At 48.3% G+C, this 20,558-nt stretch overlaps 1 protein-coding gene across 3 annotated transcripts in view; it reads left to right on the top strand.

The window, feature by feature from the left end:
- Window positions 1-781: 781 nt before the first annotated feature.
- ASAP2 (ArfGAP with SH3 domain, ankyrin repeat and PH domain 2) overlaps window positions 782-20,558 on the top strand; it is a 151,601-nt gene continuing 131,824 nt past the window's right edge. For all 3 annotated transcript variants that reach the window (XM_084792180.1, XM_084792179.1, XM_084792181.1), the window contains exon 1: window positions 782-1,210. In XM_084792180.1, the coding sequence (XP_084648306.1) occupies window positions 1,085-1,210 (126 nt within the window). In that variant the 5' untranslated portion in view covers window positions 782-1,084. The remainder of the gene's footprint in view (window positions 1,211-20,558) is intronic.

Raw genomic sequence — 20,558 nt, 5'->3', positions numbered from 1 at the left:
TTGCAGTGGGTTCGTGATCGTCTCGGGTGAAGCCTGGCCTAGCACCCTAAAACTGTTTACAAGTAACTGGGAGTACTCCTATTGTACATGACGTTCACTTAGAGGCTGGAAGTACTCTTCCAAGTCGAAGGTCATGGGTTTGAATTCCCATTCGGCTTTATATCATGTGATCTTTGTGATCTATGTCAAATACCTATCTTTACCTGGCTTCTTAAAGCTGCGAGGAGGCGAAAAGACAGAACACGAGACAGAACACGGTTCCTGTCATTGCATCCCAAACTGTCCTGGTGGCTAGTCCCGGTAGGGTGCAGGAGAGGTGCCCCGGCGGATTTCGCAGTCCTGTAGGGGGCGAGCTAGCCACACTGCCTTCTTGTTTAGCCCTTCCTTGATGTTTAGCCCTTCCTTGAAGTTCTGGTGGGGAAATTGGGGGCTCTTCGCCCAGGGGTGGGATTAGGGAGCAGAAGGGTAGACCCCTGCCGGGTCAGGAAGCCAGTGCCGCTCCCGGTTCCAGTTCACGCCCACTGGGGAGTGTGTGCCAGGGCTCCGGGTGGAAGCGGAGGGGCCCGGGCACCGCAGCCCGGGAGTGGGCGCGCCCTCGAACCCCTGCACACCCCGAAGGCAGACACAATGCGGCAGCCCCCGAGCGTGCACGGCCCTCCTTCCTGCGGCCTCTGCTTCCCGGCGGCGCGGTGGCGGCGAGGGCGCCGATTGGTGGCTGGGCCCGCGCCCCGCCCCGCCCCGCGCCCCGCCGGCCACCGCCCCCTCAGCCGGGACCCGCCCCTCTCCGCGGGAGGCGTCGGGGCCCGCGGCTGGGTGGCGGGCAGTTCCCGCCGGCTGTGCGTGCCCGCGTCTGGGCTCGCTCGGAGAGGACGCGGCGGCGGCTCCCGGAGCACAGCGGGCAGAGCTGCGGGCTGCGCGCGCCCCTGCTCCCGCCGCGCGTCCCGCGGTGGCTCCAGCGCCCTGCGGCGGCTCCCGCGCCCCGCGCTCCCCTTTGTCCGCGGCCCGGAGCGGCGGCGGTGGCGGTGTCGGAGCCCGCGCCCTGGGCGACTGAGGCGGCGGCGGTTCGCACCCGGGTGCCGCGGCAATGCCGGACCAGATTTCCGTGTCGGAATTCGTGGCCGAGACCCATGAGGACTACAAGGCGCCCACGGCCTCTAGCTTCACCACGCGCACGGCCCAGTGCCGGAACACCGTGGCGGCCATCGAGGAGGTGAGCGGCAGCCTTGGCGGTGCTGGGCGGGAGGCTAGGGCGGCGGGGATAGCGCTGCGCCCTGGGGGACCCGCCAAGCATCCGCGCCTGGTGCCTGATGCCCTGTGCCGCCGCCCGTCGCCGGCCGCCTGGGTCCACACCAGGGAAAAGTTTCAGGTCCCCCCAGAGCCGGACGCGGCCGGGCCAGCAGTGCCCGACACAGAAGCCCTTTGTTCCCTGAGAGGTGGCTCTGGGGAGAGGCTGCTTGGCCACCTTGGGCCTTTTTGGGGGAACCCTGTCTGCTCTCATTTCCCTCACAGAGTTCCAGGTCTTTTGCTCCCATCCTCTCGGAGGTCAACTTCGGCCGCAGAGTGCGTGGCGGCAGCGAGCCGGGGACCCCTGCTAGCTCTGAGGCCCCGGGGTGATGGGTCCCCCTGCGCGGACCTCTCCAACTTGTTCCAGAAGTGGCCCGGCGGGGGCAGCTGTGCGCCCTGAGCCAACAGTGGAGCAGGTCCAGGGGGACCCCAAAGCTGCTCAGGCAGGGGTGTCCATCCCAGCCCAGGAGGCCTGGCAGCTCCCACTGCGTGCCGCAGAGCCGCGCTACCGAGGATGGAGCCGGCGCTTTGAGGTCCAAAAGGCCCTTGGTGGCCGCTCCCGGGCTACCTGTGTGGTGCCTGTTGGCAGCATGGGCATCTCCCTTGTCCTTAACCTGGAAAAGGCCTGATTTTAGTAAGGACTTTCAAGGTGCGGAGTCATCGTATTGAACGGCGAAGCAGCGAGCTCTCCAGATCCCGGGGAAAAGGGACTGCAAGAGCGAAGCAGCTTGGGTTGAACATTAAAGCAGGCTAGGAAGAGGCTGTGTGAATCTAGGCTGTAGGCTATGGCTTGGGAAAGTCTCGCTTCCGTCATTTTTTTTTTTTTTTAACCTCACAAACAGAATTTACAGGAGCATCTTTTTGGCTCCCTAAGATTTGTGCGCCCAGCTGGGCTCACAATAGGTAACTGGAGTGTACCAGACACACACGTGTAGCAGTAGTGAACCGATGACAACATTTCCTTTAGCCAGAATTTTAAGATTGGGGTAGATATTTTAAAATACTTGTGCCAGAGGTTGGGGGAGGGGTTGGCCTTCAGAGAGCTTCAAATTAAGCAATGTCATTAAATCCTTTCCCCTTGCTTGAACAAAGCGTCTGCTTTAAAAAAAAAAAAGTAGAATGTTTTTCTTTAGTGTAAACTAGTTGCCCTTGTAGACATAGCCAGTCAAGATGAGACTCGATGAAAAATCCTAGGTTCAGCATCCTGCCGTTGGACGTGTATAGCTAGGGCACCCTCTTTTCTTTTTAGGCCTCCTCTTCTCACCCCTCTTCCAAAAGATCTGCACCTAAGTCTTTTGTGGTGAGTGCAGCGATGTGCAGATTGCTTTACTCTACTTTAGTCAGCATGGCTTAAACAGGCCTTAAATGGGGGGGGGGGGGAAGAGCTGTTGAATCGTGGGAAGCCCCTCCCCCATAAGTGCCAGCTGAGAAGCATTAGGAAAATAGTCACAATGTTTTGAAAGTACATCCTTAATGCTTATGAGAATGACTGAATTAAGAAGAGGTAGGGATCCTTCTGTGGGAAGGGGACTTTGTGTGTGATGTCCTTAAAAGAAACCTTGTGTTCATAAAGTTATGATGCTTTCCTCTCCGCATTGTGTCAGTTGAAATATTATTCACACTGGCAGATGTTGGGAAACCAGGCAAATAGGAGTTGCAATTAAAATTGCCATACCTTCTCTCTGATTAATTTTAGTTTACAGTGGATGAGCCCAAAGCTGCTTTTGCACGCAGTGCCAGAGATTACTCAAGAGCTCAGTAGATTAGAGAGGGACTGGATTTGGTCATTTTGTTAAATTGCAGGCTTGCTTTACTCGGCCTCCTAAGCAGAGAGTGGGTTCAAGTGGCAAAGGGGGAAAAATTGAAATCATTGCAGGCCTCTCTCATCTTAAGCACACCCAGTATCCACTCTAGGGTACTGTGCCTGTGAACTTGGAGTTGGAGCTAACTTGAACGTTGAAAGGACCCAGCATGGATTGCTTAAAACAATGCTTTCTTTCCACTCCCAGATTAGTTAATGTTCACTTCCATTACAAAAAAATCGTTCTGTGTCTAATGCCAGAACAAACGATGCTCACAGTGCTTGGATTTTAAGCTAACATCTTTTTTATACAGAGACAATATATGAGAGTGGGTACCATGACAGACATAAAATTATGCATTTCACAGAAACATGATTTAAAAATCCATTCCTGGACTCCTACTTAAACGAGTTATTGAATTAGCAAACTGATTTAAAGCCTATTCACCTTGGCGAACCTGTCTGTTTCCAGGGGGGGAATATGTGTGGCCATCGTCAACTTTTTGACTTGAGACAGGCTTTCTTGGTTTGCACACCTGTAGCTAGAGTGTCAGTAGTAAGCGAGAGAGAGCCAGGCCTGTCTTACAGGAGTCATATCTGCTGAGTTTTATCTCTATCCCTGCTTTATAGGCAAGGAACCTGAGACTAGGAGGTTACTTCCTGTTATAGACCCAGCTAGTGGAGTTTGAACTTGGCTCCATGCTGCTTTCACAAACTACATGGCCTCAGCTAACTCGTAGTAATGGCGTGTCCTCTAACTTGCCTCTCTGCCAGATCAGCTCCATCACTTTCTAGCTGTATGAAGTGGGATGAGGACCCTCCCCTCTTTTTTCCATTTTTGGTTCAGTTCGCAGTCTAGATAGTCATGCCTGTTTCTGAAGGCTGTGGTACACTGCCTGACAGACGGCTGGCTTATGGGATGCTAGCTGCTTTACCAGACTTCACTGAACGATGGGGCAACAGAGGAGGGAATGGGTTGGGCTGTTGCACCTTGCCGTGTGTGTGTGTGTGTGTGTGTGTGTGTGTGTGTGTGTGTGTGTGTGTGTGTTTGCATGGTTCGTGTGCTGATTGAGGCCAGAGGTTGACACTGGGATGTTTCTCTGAATCAGTTCACCATCTGTCTCTGCTCCCCCCTCTGGGGGTAGGGCGAGGAGGAGCTGCATAGATGCCTTAATCTTGGGGATCCACACTCAGGTTCACAAGCTTGTGTAGCAAGCTCGGTACCCCCCCCCCGTGCCCCGCCCCCAGAAGCTGCTTTCCCAGCCCCCATGCATTCCCTCTGACGAGTTTATTGTCTTGGTAGCAGGTGAGAGTGTAGCTGGTTTGAAACTTTTCACTTCGTGTGATGACTTTCTCTGGGTTAATTATTTTGCACAGTTTTAGCAAACTTTGCAAAGTGTGGAGCTGCAACTGGCGTCAGCATTGTGCTTTTGGAAGTAAGGGAGAAAAATCAGTAGTTGTGGCATAAATCTGAAAGCTGAGCTGCCCACCTCTGGCTTTATTTCCATATTGAGGTTTCTTTAAGCCTCTGGTTACTTCAGAACACTCTGGAAATAGAGGAAAACCGTGCCCGTTCTTGAGGGGGCCGTGTTGTTAGAGACTTCTTCATAGTGCCATCCATCTGCCTTGTTTATTTGGCACTGATGTAGTCTTAAAAATAAATTTGATATTGACTCTTAAGTATTAAATCTTCTTCCTTCCGGGGCCATGTTTCTCGATTCTCTTATTCTGTTGTCCTTGGTTACCTAGGAAATCGCTTTGCCATTCTAACTGCGGAGGGAGAATGAACATCTGGACTGTGCAGACTCCCAGGGGGCCTGCTGTTCACGGGCCAGGCTCCGCCCAGCAGTTCCAGTGGGAACTGGCCTTGCTTTTGAGTCTGAGTTGTAGTCCTTTGTGACTTGTTTGTAAACCAGCTCCTTCAAAAGTACCCGACTTAACAGATTTGGGATCTGTGGCCAGAAGGATGCCACCTCTTTTCCCAGTGTATTTGTATTCTTGGAAGGGAGTAGGCTAATTGGCCACCGTCTTATGCTGCCCTGAAGTCTGAACTGAGGTTATCTTTTGAATCAGTTAGGATGGGACTGTTTTTCCTCCAGCTGAATGCAATGTCTTGTTTATGATTAGTAAGTAGAAATACTACGCTACCACTCCTTGTGGGGTCCAGCCCTGCTGCTGTTCATCTGGGATCTATAGAATCCTGCTATGGGATCGGCGAAGGTACTAGAAACCCCTCCTCTTTGAAAGAACTTGTGGCCCTAGTGGAGAGAAACTGATTCTCCAGGCAGATGAGGGTACTCAGGTGACACGAGGTCATGTCTGTGTGAAGGACATCTGTGGTGACTTATGTGGGACTACTTGCATGTGGTCAGGGCTGTGTGGGTGGAGAGGGCATGGATGGAGGAGTGTTATAAGAGGCTCCAAAGTGGTTTAATGCAGTCCTTTATATCTGTGTCCCTACCTTAGGTAAATATTTATCCACTCTTGAGCTGTGACCAACTAGGCCTTTGGTGGGATTTTCGTATCCATCCAGTCTGTAGAGGGCTGCTTAGACCAAGAATTTGTAGGTGACTTTCCTGGTGGGGCACATTCGTTCTGCGCTGTTGGCCAGCGTCGCCCAAGAAGGAGGTCAGCTCCTTGGTAATATTGGTCTATTTCAAATGCTTGGTGGTCCTGTGGGTTGGTGGCCACTGTGTTGAATAATGCAGATTTGGGACTTAGTCCCACATACTTGCAGGAAATTCTGTTGATGAGAGCGGTTCTAAACCCTTGCAACCCCAACATGCTTCATCAGACAGCACCGTCAGTGTAGTGTGGAACTTGCAGCTCCCAACTGTGGAGCTGTGGGATCAGAGCCTGCATTTTAACAGCACCCTCAGGAGCAGTGCGTGCACCAGGGTTTGAAAGTACTGTTGTAGGCTGCCCTGAGTCCTGGTGGGTGAGGGAGGTTTCTGTGGACTGGGAGAACCTGGCCCCACTCTCCTGAATTCTGATAGCATATGATTTGGGTGAGGCCTGGAGCCTCCACATTTTTAAAAGGCTCCTCCCTCGCTGATAATCACCGATAGCCAGGTGATTACGTAATGCTGTGCCAGGTAGTGGTAAGTCAAGGTCACGCATAATATGGGGGTAGAAAGTGGTTTTGGAGGGGAGGAAACTGAAATGGGGACAGGCCTCTGTAGAGGTGACCTTTGAGCAGTCTGGAATGCAGAGGCTGCCTGCTTGAAAGGCTTGTGAATAGAGAGGAGCCTGGGAAAAGACCTAAGATGTGAATATTAGGGCAGACAGAAGGCCTGTGATCAGAAGAGGGGGGAGTGAGGGAGGGGGGGAGGGAGGGAGGGCCAGCGTAGAGAGGTGGGAGAGCCAGATCACTATGGGCTTTGCCTTGGAAGGGGAATTTGCATTTTTTGCTGTGGTGTGGAGGGAAGCTGTTGGGTTTGGGGTTCAGACTATCAAGGTCTATAGGGCGTGGTGGCGCACGCCCCAACTATCTATCGTGGTTTGATTTCCTCTTTAGGATTTAGTGATTTCGGTTCCTTGGTACATGTGTCTGTGGCGCTGTTGGGATACAGGGACAGTGGCTATGTTTTTATGAAGATGGTTGTTCTTCCACAGGAATTTGGTGGAGTTTATTTCTTCTTAAATGCATTTAGCTACTCGGCATATAGTGCCACTGCCAACTGCCAAGGCTGTGAAAGGGGACAGGACTGTAGAGGATTGGCCTTCAGGTTGTTGTGTGTGATGCTTTTAATCTTTTCCCTTTTGTGCCGTGGATCCATTTGGCAGTCTACCTCTCTTTAGAAGGACTCTTCTCTTCTCTTGTTCCCCCCTAAGCCTGACTGGGTAGCCCTAGGCCAGCCTTCAGTGCTCCCTTTCTGCCTCTGAATGCGGCGAGTATTATAGAAAGAGGTTAACACGTAGAATAAAAATTTAAGATTGCAAGTGAAACCCATTATATCGAATTCAGTTTGTAAAACATTTAAAAAAGGTATGACATGGTAATAGGTGATTTTTTTTTAATGATATGAAGATTTATTATTGGGTCTAATAATTATTGGGTACCTAAGTTGTGGAGTACTCTGAGTGTATGGTGTGGTGTGTGACACTGCTAATAATTACAGTGTGGTATTGTGACACCTTTACCAGAGTCTCAGGTAGCATGAACACTAATTGGGATGTGTTGTTTTCATTCACAGTTGAAGAAACGCTGGATTTCACTTAGATGCTAATGATGCACACACACATAATTTTTTTTTCTTTAGCCAAGTTTATGGACCTCTTGAATTCAGACTAAGGATTCCAGGCTTGGTGGTACAAAGGCTTGAATTTGACTCTATGCCAACTCTATGAACCAGACCGTGTAACTATCATTGGTGTCATGCGCTGGCTCTGGGAATCTAGCTGAGAACAGTGTTAGCTAGTGAGGTAGCAGAGGGGGCTGGGGAGCTGCCTAACTTTGATAGCAGGAGGATAACCCTCACTGCCCCATGGTGAGGCCTTGGGCAGTTTCTCTGGCCCTGTAGTATGCTTACAATTGCACCTCAGAGTCTAGTAGTTAGGACGAGAACCGTGTGGCCTTCTGCAGGCCAGCTCTACTGTTTACACTTTTCTTGTTTGTCTAACATGTTATTATAGGCTGGCCTTGATGTAGGACAAGCTTCAGTGGGGAATAATGGTGGATTCCCAGGCACCTTCCACCTAGCCGGGCAGGGGAGCGCCTTGAGCTAGCTGCTGTGGCAGAGCATGCTAGATGTTGGTTTTTTTCTTTTCCCCCTGTCTTCCTGTATTTGTTGGGCATTATTGGTCCCAGACATCCTTCAGTATAACTTGGCTGTTACTGAAGCCTCAGGGAAGTTTGGCCACCTTACCAACTTCACAGAGCTGGGCTGAGTTGGAGCCAGGATTCGGACCAAGATTTTTTTTCCTTCCATGTACATAAGTGTTCACATGTGTGCATGTAAGACTGAGGTTTACATCAGTTGTCTCCTTTGATCTTGGAGGAAGGGGGTCGCAAATGAACCTAGAGCTCACAGATACAGGCTGCTTGCTCCTGGGGTCCCCTATTTCTACCTTCCAAGCTCTGGATTACAGGCTGGCTCCCATGGCCCCCCAGCAGTTTTGTGGGTTCTGGGATCTGAACTCTTGTCCTTCATCTTTGCACTGGTCATCTTCCCAGAACTCAGATCAGGCGTTTTGACCTTGCAGTTTGTTGTTTCTGCAGCCACCTGTTCTGTAGAGCTGGTGCCTAAGAAAACCCTTTGCGTTGGTGCCTGTGGGTCAGTGCAGTCTCTCCTGCTGCTGGCTTTACTGAGTGGGCTCTGTTGCTTCCCTCCCTCCCTCTCTCTCTCTCTCTCTCTCTCTCTCTCTCTCTCTCTCTCTCTCCAGGATTTCTCTGTGTAGCCCTGTCTGTCCTAGACTCGCTTTGTAGACCAGGCTGCCCTTGAACTCACAGTGATCCACCTGCTTCTGCGTCCCTCTTTCTTTTTGTTTTTTGTTTTTTTGAGACAGGGTTTCTCTGTGTAGCCTTGGTTGTGCTGGACTCACTTTGTAGACCTGGCTGGCCTCGAACTCACAGAGATCCACCTGCCTCTGCCTCCAGAGTACTGGGATTAAAGGTGTGTACCACCACTGCCCGGCTACACCAGCTTTTCTTGAGTGGGAACTTCTGGTAGATCCTTGAGGCTGCTCTGTTTCCTCCCTTCCTCCCTGGAGGAGCTCTTTCTTTTTCCTGTCCTGCATAGCCCAGCCCTGCAGAGATGGTGGCCATCCTTTGCTCATACTATGGCAGGAGGCTGCCCTGTCAAAGGTGTTATTAATGATGTAATCTTTCTACTAGATGCTAGTGATGATTTTGCCAATAACATTAGGTGGTTGAGGAAGGCAGTGTCTTCAAATGATGGGTTCCTTTGTCTTAGAATCTTAACAAGCCAGCAGGCTTTTAGGACTTCTCTCCCTAATTTCACAGAAGAAATCTCATAAGTGGTTTTCGTTTTTGTTTTTTGAGACAGGGTTTCTCTGTGTAGCCTTAGCTGTCCTGGAACTCACTTTGTAGACCAGGCTGGCCTCAGATTCAGAGATCTGCCTGCCTCTACTGTCCTGAGTCCTAGGATTACAGGTATGCGCCACCCCGACAATAACCAATATTTCCATGGGCTTTAATTCTACTTTAAGAAATGTGCTTATGGCAATTGGTTACCTAATACCAAATGGTCAGCCCTGAAAATATACCTATAAATAACAATATACAGACTGAACAGGTTGTGTTTATGAGTTTAGGTGTGTGTGTGTGTGTGTGTGTGTGTGTATGTGTGTATAAAATAACAATTAATGGGAAAAGAAGCCATGAATTAGAGAACAAGCAGGGCTGTATGGGAGGGTTTGGAGGGAGTAAATGGTGTAATTATAATCTCAAAAAAAGAGAAAAATAGTTGAAAAGCAAGAAAAAAAAAGAAATGTGCTTTTTAAAGATTATTCCTTTTGAGAGAGGACTTACTTCTTTTTCATAGTTGAAGGAATTGAGGCTCAGTGGAGTCTTGTAATCGCTTGACAGAAAAAGAATCCTGACCATGCTGAGGATTAGAGCTGGGGCCTTTGATGGTTCTTTAGTGTCTTCTGTCTGTTCAGGTTGGTGTCTGTTGATCCTCTGCAGGGCAGTCTTCGTTGTCAACTTAGAGGAGGTGTGACTGACACCTCCTGGGCTATCAAGCGCTAACCCCTGGGGAAGTACTTACCATTAGAAACCTTTTAGTTGGTCTGGACTCTCTTTGTAGACCAGGCTGGCCTCGAACTCACAGAGATGCGCCTGCCTCTTCCTCCCAGAGTGCTGGGATTACAGGCGTGTGCCACCTGTGCCAGGCTTGAGAACTATTTTTAAAAAGCATGCCCAGCTTTGTGTCACATATGTTGAATTTAGATAGGAATAAATATTTAGCAAGAAACGGCTACTCTATAGTCCTGAAAAGGCAGGAGAGGCGCTTAACCATCTATCTTCAAGTTTAATTATTTACGTTAAAATAATTCCTTTGTCATATTGTGGTACTTTTTATTGTCGCTTTAAAAAAATAAAAGTGCAACACATGTGTCATAAAATTGTTCAGGCCTGGTGGTGCACACCTACAATCCTGTTATTGAAGGCAGAATGATCCCTTTAAGTTCGAGGCCAGCCTAGTTTCATGACGTAGTACGTTCCAGGCCAGTTACGCCTGCAGACAAAGACTTGGTTTCCCTCTCATTACCGTCGTCCTCATAAAGCAGTGGTCCCCAAACCTTCCTGATGCTGTGACCCTTTAGTACAGTTCCTCACGTTGCGGTGACTCCAGACTGTAAAATTATTTTTGTTGCTACTTCATGGCTGTAATTTTGCTACTGTTGTGAATTGCAATGTAAACATTTTGGAGATAGAGGTTTGCTAAAGGGGTCAGGACCCACAGGTTGAGAGGCACTGTCTCAAAGTATTTAACTCTTGAGTTTTAGTGTGTAGTTCAACCCTCACTATTCAACCCTAGACTCCGTTGTTGTTGTTTGTTGTTGTTATTTTTAATAGGAAACCCCACAACAATCACTCTCACCCACAGGGTCCATAGACCTGCTTTGGGACTCCATGGATTTGCTTACTGTGGGCATCTCATATATGGAGTCAAACACCGTGAGGCCTCGTGTTCTCTTCTTTTGCATAACTAATGTTTTCAAGGTTCATTCATACTGTGGCGTGAAACTGCGCTTCGCCCCTTCTATTGGCTGAATAGTATTTCATTGTGTGTTGCAACACGTTTTGCTTGTGCATCTGTTGGAGGATATTTGAGTTATTTCTGCTTTTTTGGCTATTCTGAATGATGCACTGAGTATTTTATTATTTATTTATTTTTTGCAAGTTTTTTCTGTAGGCGTATATTCTCACTTCTCTCGGAGCTGAATTGCTAAGTCATAGGGTGACTCTCTCTGCATGGAAGTTTGCGAGGACTGAGGAACCGCCAGACTTTGGAATGCATATATCGTTCTGTATCCCCTCCAGCCATGTGTGAATGTCCCAGTTTTCCCCACATCCTGTCAACACTAATTATTGTCTGTCTTTTTTGATTATGTCCATTCTCACGCGTGTGAAGTTGTACCTCACTGTGAGTTAATTTGATTTGCATTTCCTTGATGGATAGATGCCTAACAGTGTCGAGCCACATCTCATGTGCCTGAGGCTGTTTATGTATCTTGTTTTCGGAGGTCTAACTTTTCAAATCCTTCGCCAATTTTCATTTTGGTTGTCTTTTTATTATTGAGTTATATGCATACACACACACACTATATATATATATATATATATATTCTGGACGCTATATATATATGCACACACACACTATATATATATATTCTGGATGCTAGACTTTGAAACAAAACATCTAAAATGTTTATTTAAAATGTTTAAATATGTGTGTGTGTGTATGAATGTGCATGTATGACTGCAGTGCCCAGAGTTCAGAAGGGAGGATCAGATCCCCTGGAGTTGGCTTATAGATAGGCAGTTGTAAGCTGCCTGATTTGGGTACAGGGCGTCAAACTGGGGTCCTCTGCTTCACACACCTTGTGCAATTAGTTTCTTTTCACCTTGACCCAACCTAGGGTTCTCTGGGGAGAGGGAACCTCAACTGAGCAATTATCTACATCAGACTGGCCCGTGAGCAAGTGTGTGGGGCATAGTCCTCATTAGTGATTGGTGTGGGAGGGCCCAGCCCACTGCAACAGGGCCATCCTTATCCTTGGGTAGGTGGTCCTGGGCTAGATGGATGAGAAGGCAGGCCGGACAAGCCACAGAGAGCAAGCCATGCTCCTTTACAGCCTCTGCTCAGTTCCGGTCCCCAGGTTCCTGCCTCGGTTTCCCTTGGAGATGGACTGTGAGCTGAAAGATGAAATACACCCTTTCCTCCCAAAGTCGTTTTTGGTCATTGTGTCTATCACAGCAGTAGAAAGAGCAAACTAGGTCGTCCCCTTAACGGCCGAGCCATCCCTCCATCTGGAAACGGAAATTTAAAGACTTTGATGAAAGTCTTTAAAGACTCTTACTGACTCCCTCGCCCTTCTGTGTACCAGGCAGGCTCCATGGCTGTAGGTTTAGGGGTTAGTTTGGAAAGGAGGAAGTATGAATTCTAAGTGTTCAACTGTTCTGAATCTCTGGCAGCTCTGCAGGAACATGTTCAACATCTGCAGATAAACCAGCTAGGAGGAACAGGGAGTTCTGTGGACGCCACAGATCAGTTTGAGGAGTATGGACGCCAGTAAAGCATCCTTGCGTCTCTTCTCCTATGCACTTGGGGTGTTTTGCCATTGAAGTCTTTTTGACATAACAGCGTTTTATGGTTTTTACTGTACACATCCTTGCATTACTGTGGTTAAACTTTTTGTTTGTTTGTTTTTGTTTTTTGAGACAGCGTTTCTCTGTGTAATAGCCTTGGCTGTCCTGGAACCCTCTTTGTAGACCAGGCTGGCCTCAAACTCACAGAGATCAGCCTGCCTCTGCCTCCCAAGTGCTGGGATTAAAAGTGTGCGCCGCCACACCCACTTGTTGTTAAATATTTTGTTCTTCTGGATGCTATTGTGAATGGAATTGTTCTTTTAAATTTCATTCCTAGATTATCACTAGTATATAGAAACACAACTGATGCTTGTATACTAGTTTAAGCTGCACTTTGATGAATTTATTTACTGGCTCATACTGTATTGTGTGCATAGTCTTAGGATACTTTTGTAACAAGCATCATAGATAGAGATAGCTGTAAGACGAGCTGGCTGCTTTATTTCTTTTTCTTGCCTAATTGCTGGATCAGGGCTTAGTCATATATCAATTGGTTTAGAGAATAGTAGCTTAATAATTAATTTACTGGATGATTGACCTAGATATGTTTTTTGTTTGTTTGTTTGGTTTTTGAGACAAGGGTTTCTTTGTGTAGCCTTGGCTATCCTAGACTTGCTTTGTAGACCAGGCTGGCCTTGAAGCAACAGAGATCCTCCTGCCTCTGCCTCCTAAGTGCTGGGATTAAAGGTGTGCACTACCACACCAGGCCCTAGATATGTTTTTAAAACTTATTTATTAATTGTGGTGTGTGTGTACACACATCATGGCGCACATCCTATGCACATATGTAGAGGTTATAGGACAACTTGAAGAGGTCTGTTCTTCTGCCTGATGTGGTCACACATGCCTTTAATCCCAGTGCTTGGGGGAGCAGAGGCAGGTGAGCCTTTTTGAGTTTGATGTCAACCTAGTCTACATTGTGAGTTCCAAGACAGCCAAGGTGATGTAGAGAGAGAACCTTTCCCAAAACAAGTCTGTTCTCACTTTCGTTACATGGGCCCTGGGGACTATTGAGCTGGGGCGGTCAGGCATAGCTTCAGATGCCTCTCCCGACTGGGCCTTCTCTCCAGCCCTGACTTTAATATGAAAATAACTATTTTTATGTGTGGCTGAAATTGCTTCTGTCTAGTTGGATTTCATCTTCTTTCTCGTTTGGGTTTTCTGTGTCCTGAAAAACTGGGAAGACTCAGTAGCATTTAGTGCAAAGGAAGATGGTAGGAGGTCTCTGCTCTTATTCTGAGGGTTGAGGTGCTCACCTCATCTGGCTGTGGTGGTTGGGGGTCGCCTGGTCCTGGTTCAGTGGGAACAAGGGCTGTGTGCTCCCCGTAACATCCAACTCCATATCCCCTGTTGCTAATGGGTCTGTCCTGCAGGGTCTTCTATGATTCTTATTTTGTGGTTGTTGTTGTTTTTGTTTTTCGAGACAGAGTTTCTCTGTGTGGCCTTGGCTATCCTGGACTAACTTTGTAGACTGACCTCAAACTCACAGCGATCCTCCTGCCTCTGCCTCCTGAGTGCTGGGATTAAAGGCGTGTGCCGCCACCACCCAGCCCTGCAGGGTCTGCTTTGCAGGACTATCTCTCTGATTTGCTCTGTGAGGGCAGCCGCTCTTCTCACTCAAGGTCAAGGTTGCAGGTCCTTGTCTCACTGTTTCCTCTCCCCTTCCTTTTTGGAAATTAATGACGATGATGCGGTTTACTACCACCACAGTCAGGCTGTCAGAACCTTTCGCTTTTGTTTACCTCCGCTGAAGCTTGTTGGGGCATCAACTTGCCTTTTTGGAAGATCTAAAAGGTTCTGCTTGGTTTGTTTGCTAGTGGGGGTGGTCCCCTTCAGGATGCTTAGGCTGCAGTGTCTGAAGCCTGGGTTTCTCTCCCCTACTGTTTCTCCTGGTGTATTTCCAGATGCCCTGTGCTCGTGTTGTCTACTAGAGAGGGTGGTCCTACGATATAGGGCTCTAGGATGAAGCTGTAGGATTTCCGGCAACAACCCCCTGCCTCTTTCCAGTCCCTCGGCAGTGACAGTGAACACTGGCTTCTGTTCACACCGCTCTGCCTCCTCATAGCCTTCCAGAGCTGAGGCCTATTGCTCTAGCCTTTCCAATGATTTATTATCTTCAATAGCCATGTTGGAGCTTAATTTTCGGAGTGCACAATATCTTTATGGCCAAAGCAAAAAGTAAGAGAGGCCTTGATTGATCTCAGGACAAGATGGCTTTAGTTATCATCAATATGAAATCCCTTAAGGGCCGCTGTTTCATTTGCTCTTTTAATTTATGAGCCTTCACACATCTATATACTAGCCAGGAAGGCCGCAGCCTGTCTCAGACTGAGCTTAATTTCTGCCTCAGACACAGCATGGGCTGCTGTACTCAGTATGTAGCTGACACTCTGCTAGGGTTTGGGCTGAATTATGGAGCAGCAGTGCCAGCAGATGAATGGGTATTTCAGACATTTGTTAACTGTTTTTCCAAAGGAAAATGTACTGTGAGCTGAAGTAAGCTATCAGCCACAGGGCACACATGCATGAGAGCTTAGGGGTGAGCAAGAAAGACACTATGATCTGAGAGCAACAGAAAGCCGCAGATCTGTGTTCTGTAGCAGAGGCCCAGTGGAAAGGAGAAGTCAAAATTAGTCCAGAACAGAAGGGCAAGACCACCCCCCACCCCTGGAATCCCAAGGAAGTCCCACCAAGCCACATTTCCTGATGTGTAGTTTGTCATTAAGATGACCTGAAGTCAGGGACTGGGCTGTGACACTAGGAGACAGCTTGCCTAATACAGAGGATGCTCTGGTGCTGGTCCCTAATAGTTCTTTTTTCTTTTTTTGGTTTTTGGAGACAGGGTCTCTCTGTTTATCCTTGGCTGTCCTGGAATCAAGACCAGGCTGGCCTTGAACTCACAGCAATCCACCTGCCTCTGCCTCCTGAGTGCTGGGATTAAAGGTGTGCGCCACCACACCGGGCGGTCCCTAATATTTCAAAGCAGCTCCCCAAACTCAAATGACAAACAGAAACTGAACCCACAGCAGAGAAAGCTGCTTCAGTGGCCTGAGAACCATGTAATCTCTCAAGGAAAGTTGCCGTGAAAATAGATGATAAGTTTTGCTGTGTAATTTATGAGCTCATGGTCACTGGGGAAATGAGTCCATGCCCTTTCCTGCAGTGCTGACTTAGAGGCTTCTGTGTCTCTTTGAGGGTTTCATTTGGTCAATGGCGGAATCATGCCGACATGGGTTTCTGTGATGTGTGGTTAGGCTTTGGTCTGCGTGTGTCTGTGTCAAATATGAGGAGAGAAAACTCTCATCCTGTGAAGGAGTGTGCCAATGTGTGCTTCTATCTCTGTCCTCATGCCCAAGATAAAGATGAGGTTTCACTCTTGGATTCCACACAGCTCAACATGGTGTCCAGCGTGTGGCTCAGAGGGTGTGTGTTGTGTGTGTCCACATCCAGGCAGGCCCACTTAAAAGGCTTGGTGCAGCTGCCATAATCAAGGTTGTCATGATACATTTGGAAACAATTAGAGAAATAGGAAAGTATTTCAAGTATTATTGAGGATTCTGCTCTGTATAGTATTCCAATTAGTACCTAATTTCTTCACTGAAAAATATCGATCCTCCTCCATCTGCCTCTCAGTTCTTAATCTATTAGAGCTATTTTCTTCTCTTAATTCTTTTTCTCTCCCTTTCTTTCCTTCTTTCTTTCTTTCTTTCTCTCTTTTCTCTTTGAGCCAGGTTTCTCTACATAGCCCTGGCTATTCTGGAACTCTCTCCATGTAGACTAGACTGGCCTTTAACTCAGAGATCCTCCTACTTCTGCCTCTGAGTGCTGGGATTAAAAGCATGCACCACCACCACCCAGCTCTTCTCTAAATATTGAGTACTTGGGTAGCTTTTTTGTTCACCCACCCATCTGCCTGCCTGTCTGCCTGTCTGCCTGTCTGTCTGTCTGTTGTCATCCAGTCATGACTTTATCACAGAGGCTGACCTAAAATGTCTGTCCTCAGGATCACAAAGCACTGTGAGGTGTGTGTGGTGCCCCTCTGGGCTGGGGGGAGGTCCCAGCTTCTCTCCCTTGTAGCATGGGAATCTCAGAGGATGAGACGTGAACTCTTAGCTTGAGTTGAAGTCTCGTGTAGGCTGGTTTGAGACACTCAGAATAGCAAACTACATCTTGCTTTCTGGGTGTACTTGCAGTGGTCCATGTGACTCACGCATGGACCCCTCTTTAAATATTTGCCTGCTGCAATGACCAGGTGCTTAGCTGCCTGTGGAAGCAGCCATTTCTACCCTTGGAAGTTTGTAGTCAATGAAAGCAAGTGCTTTCTCCCTTTGCCTCTTTATTTCCGATTTTACGTCTTGAGATCATACATAAGCCGGACAAGAGGGTCAGAGCTGGGTTCTGAGGGCTGAGCTTGACCCTTGGAAATGGAATCAGGAGTCTGTGGGACTTACGGAAGATGGGTCTAGCATGCGGCTGAGGGCGGAGAGGGGGAGAAAAGCCAGAGTCAGGGAGAAGTCTTGTAGGAGACAGTAGCCATTGTAAGGTGATCCGGCGCCTGTGCCAAGGCAGGAATGTGTGTCAGAACAACTACCCGCTGTCAGGCCTCGCGTGCGGCTCTGGCGTTGTCAGGCTGTTGTTGGTTTGTTCAGGCCTTCAGTCCTTCCCTCATTGCAGTCTTACAGGCCTCAGATGCCCAGAGCTCCTGCCTTCTAGGAGCTCCAGAGCTGGGTCAAGGAAAAACAGTGGAAACCAGAGGGGTAGGATGGGGGTGGGTGGGGTAGGGAGGGGGGGGAGAGGGAGGATGAAGCACACTTGAGGGGAAAGGTCCTCAAGTGAGACTCACTTGACTCCTGTATATCCGAACAGGTGACTTTCTGACCCCCCCCCCCCCACACACACACATACATGACAGAGGAGCTTCAAAGCTTGAGGAGGCTCAGCTGGCTGTAAAGGTAGAGATTAAGGCTCTACTGGAAGGCAGTCTTTACAATAAGAATATTGAAATGCCATCTTGTCCCTACACTTAAGGAACCCGTTTAAAAAATCAATGATCAATACTAGTTTATTTATATGACGCCTGCTGAGAGCTGTGCACCCTGCAGGGAGCAGGGCTTTCCCTTGAGGCCACAGTAGGGACCTCCTTGCCAGTTTTCTTGACCTCTTCCTCCCCTCAATTACCATATGCCTGTTTCTTTTTCTTTTCTTTTTAAGTTTAAAAAATTTTTTAAAAGAATTTATTTACTATTTATTTATTTGTTTGTTTGTTTATTGTGTATCAGTGTTTTGCCTGTATGCATGCTTGTGTGAGAGTGTCAGATCCTGGAGTTACAGACAGTTGTGAGCTACCACGGGTGCTGGGAATTGAACCCAGGTCCTCAGGAAGAGTAACCAGTGCTCTTGACCATTGAGCCATCTCTCCAGCCCCCATGTGCCTGTTTCTTGTTCTGAGACTCAGGCAGTGACTTCGAATGCACCTTTCAGCCTGGGGAGTCTTGTGCTTTGGGAATTTTAGCTCCTTGCTGCTGCTGCAGGCCTCTCCTACAGAAGGCCCCCACAGGACTCACGCTGCAGCCCTGCTTCCTGCATTTGTTCTCAGCTCCTGAAACCAGCTGCGGATTCCCAACAGCACAAGCTCATTTATCTTTTCTTTTTAAAATAAGCTCTTGCTTTTACTTCAACTTGGTTATTTTCAAAACACTGTTTGGATACAATAAATCTTTTGCAACCTTTGCAGCCAAGCAGATGCCCCCTGATTGTGTTTAAGGCTTTTTAACTTAAGATACTGAGTCAGGGTTTTCCACGAGTTTGGAACCAGGACCTCAGGGCGGGGCTTGTCCAGTGAGTGACCATATTGTTTTCCAGAACCAACTGAATGTCTGAGAGTCTTCTGTAGTGACTTTGTAGAGTTAGCACACAGACACAAATGTGCACACATGTTACGAGCTCCCCTCCTACATGTTACAGGCTTACACACCTGTAATTACAAAGCTCTTTAGGGGGCTAATACAGGAGACTGATGATGAAGACAGAGTTTACAGAGTAAAAAGAACAAACCAAAAAACCAAAAAAAAAAAAAAACCAAACAAACCCCACAATGCAAAAAAGCCCAGAAAGCATAAAATCAACAATAACAAAAGTCAGTGTGTGGGCGCCCAGCTCCTCCACATGTGCACATGTCCCTGAGAAAGGATTTCATGTTCAGTGTGTGCACCGATGGCTGACACCGATTCCTCTTAACACTGGGTGTAATAGCTGCTCTGGGAAGAGGCGTTGCTTCTTCATGAAAATTGCTGCAGACTGGGGAGAGCAGCCGAGAACGGCCTTGTGAGTGGAGGGCTAATTACAACTTACAGGGAGTGGGGTGAATCTTTTTGATGCGAGGCGTTAGGAGTGCCAGCGTCTTGGTGTACGGGGCAGTGTGTGGTGGTGTCTATTTGATAAGGAAGCATTCTCAGCCGCACCACCCCGAGGAAGTCCTAATCTCAAATTGTCTATCAGGGGAACGGAGCATCTGGAGAGGCTCTCATCCTCCCTCGCGCTAACAATATGCTCATGTCATCTGTCGTAGTGGGTATTCATTCTCATTCAATGCGTATTTCTGTCTTTGCTTCCTGCCCACTCACTCACTGTTATTCTTGAAAGAGAAAGGGGTTTAGAATGAGAGCTAAGTGGTTCCTGGTCTTTGAGGCTATTTCGAGGATGCCCTCAACTGCTTTTTTTTTTTCCCCCACTTTCCCACCTCTGTTTGCTGTGTTTTTCATACTTGGTCTCTGCCCTCTCCGGAGTGGGGGACTGGGTGGCTGATGAGAGAGTGATTTTATTTGGTGTCGGTAGCAGGGATATTTGCATTGCTCTGGACAGGGTGACAGCACCCTTCATGTGTGAGGTAGATGGAGTAGTCTCTTTCTACTGCCCTTGGGACATGAAACTTTTCAGACTCAGGCAACAGCATGTTTGTATATATATTATATGCCCTGGGCTGCTCAAATGCAAATTCTTTCTGTTGGTACTCAATGTATGCAAATTTATGTGGCTTAGTTGACAATGACATTATGCAACATAAATGAAATTTCAGCATTTCCCACCTCGGTATTCAGGTGTGTTGGAAGTCCTATTTCCTGTGGACTTTTTGTGATGTTTCTGCAGCTCAGAAGGCTACTGTGGGGTAGGGCCAGCATCTGTCTGTCATGGGTGGCGGTGGCTGCCATCAGAAGGCTCTAGCCATCTTTTTTAGGGTATAGAAGCCCCCAGAAAAGAGGAGTGGTGGAGTGCTGAGAGGGGAAGGAGTCGATGTGCCTCCCTGTCGTCATTTCACATTCAGAGACAGACCCGGGAGATTTGTAGACAGAATAGGTTGTGGGCGAGGCAGCGCATGCTGGAGAGTTCCATGCTGTCTGTGTGCCTTCTAGGGTCTGCTTTGTTTGGTCTTGGTCTGGAGACTGGCCGCCGTGTGGCCTCTGGATCAAGGCAATACTCAGTGGCCTCCACAGAGCAAGCTTGGCTCCACCTCTACTGTTCACACCCCCCTGAGAGCTCCATGGTGGAGCAACTGTAGACACAATAGCCCCTCACTCACTCAGCTGGGCAGCAGGGGAGGACAAAGCAGATAGGAGATGCGTACCTAGCCCAGTGAGTCTAGAGCAAAGTGGAAGAGCACTGCTGGCTGAGAAATGGCAGGTGTCCGATTAGGAGCCAGAAGCTGTGTTGGGCCAGCAAAGTTGCTAAGTATTTCAGGTGATCCTGACTCACCTGCACATAAAACCACTGGAGGCCACATATGGAGCACAAGGGTTTCTAGGCAGGGGCAGGGTGCATATAGCCTAAGGCTGTGTGGGTTGGAGGAGAGATGGATCCGGTGGCGGCAGCAGCAAAGAGAGGCCCTAGCCTTGCCCCAGAGGGTAAGAAAGGTGCTGGTTGAGAATAGCTTCGTAGTTCCTGCGGAAGGGATTGCCAAGTTTTGTCTCCTAGTCCTACGTTGGCAGCCTGTTTGTCCTTTCCAGCCATGAGGCCATTTACTAATGTGAGCAGAGGCCAGGATTTCTGTGAGGGCACTTTCAGAATAAACAGACATGTAAACAGATGATTACAGACCACAGGGGCAGTTGCTACGACAATAGCACATTCATCATAACA

This window comes from Acomys minous, assembly GCF_964271855.1.
Source record: "Acomys minous genome assembly, chromosome: 8".
In the NCBI taxonomy this organism is placed as follows: domain Eukaryota; kingdom Metazoa; phylum Chordata; class Mammalia; order Rodentia; family Muridae; genus Acomys; species Acomys minous.
This window is presented reverse-complemented; position numbering and strand designations above follow the sequence as displayed.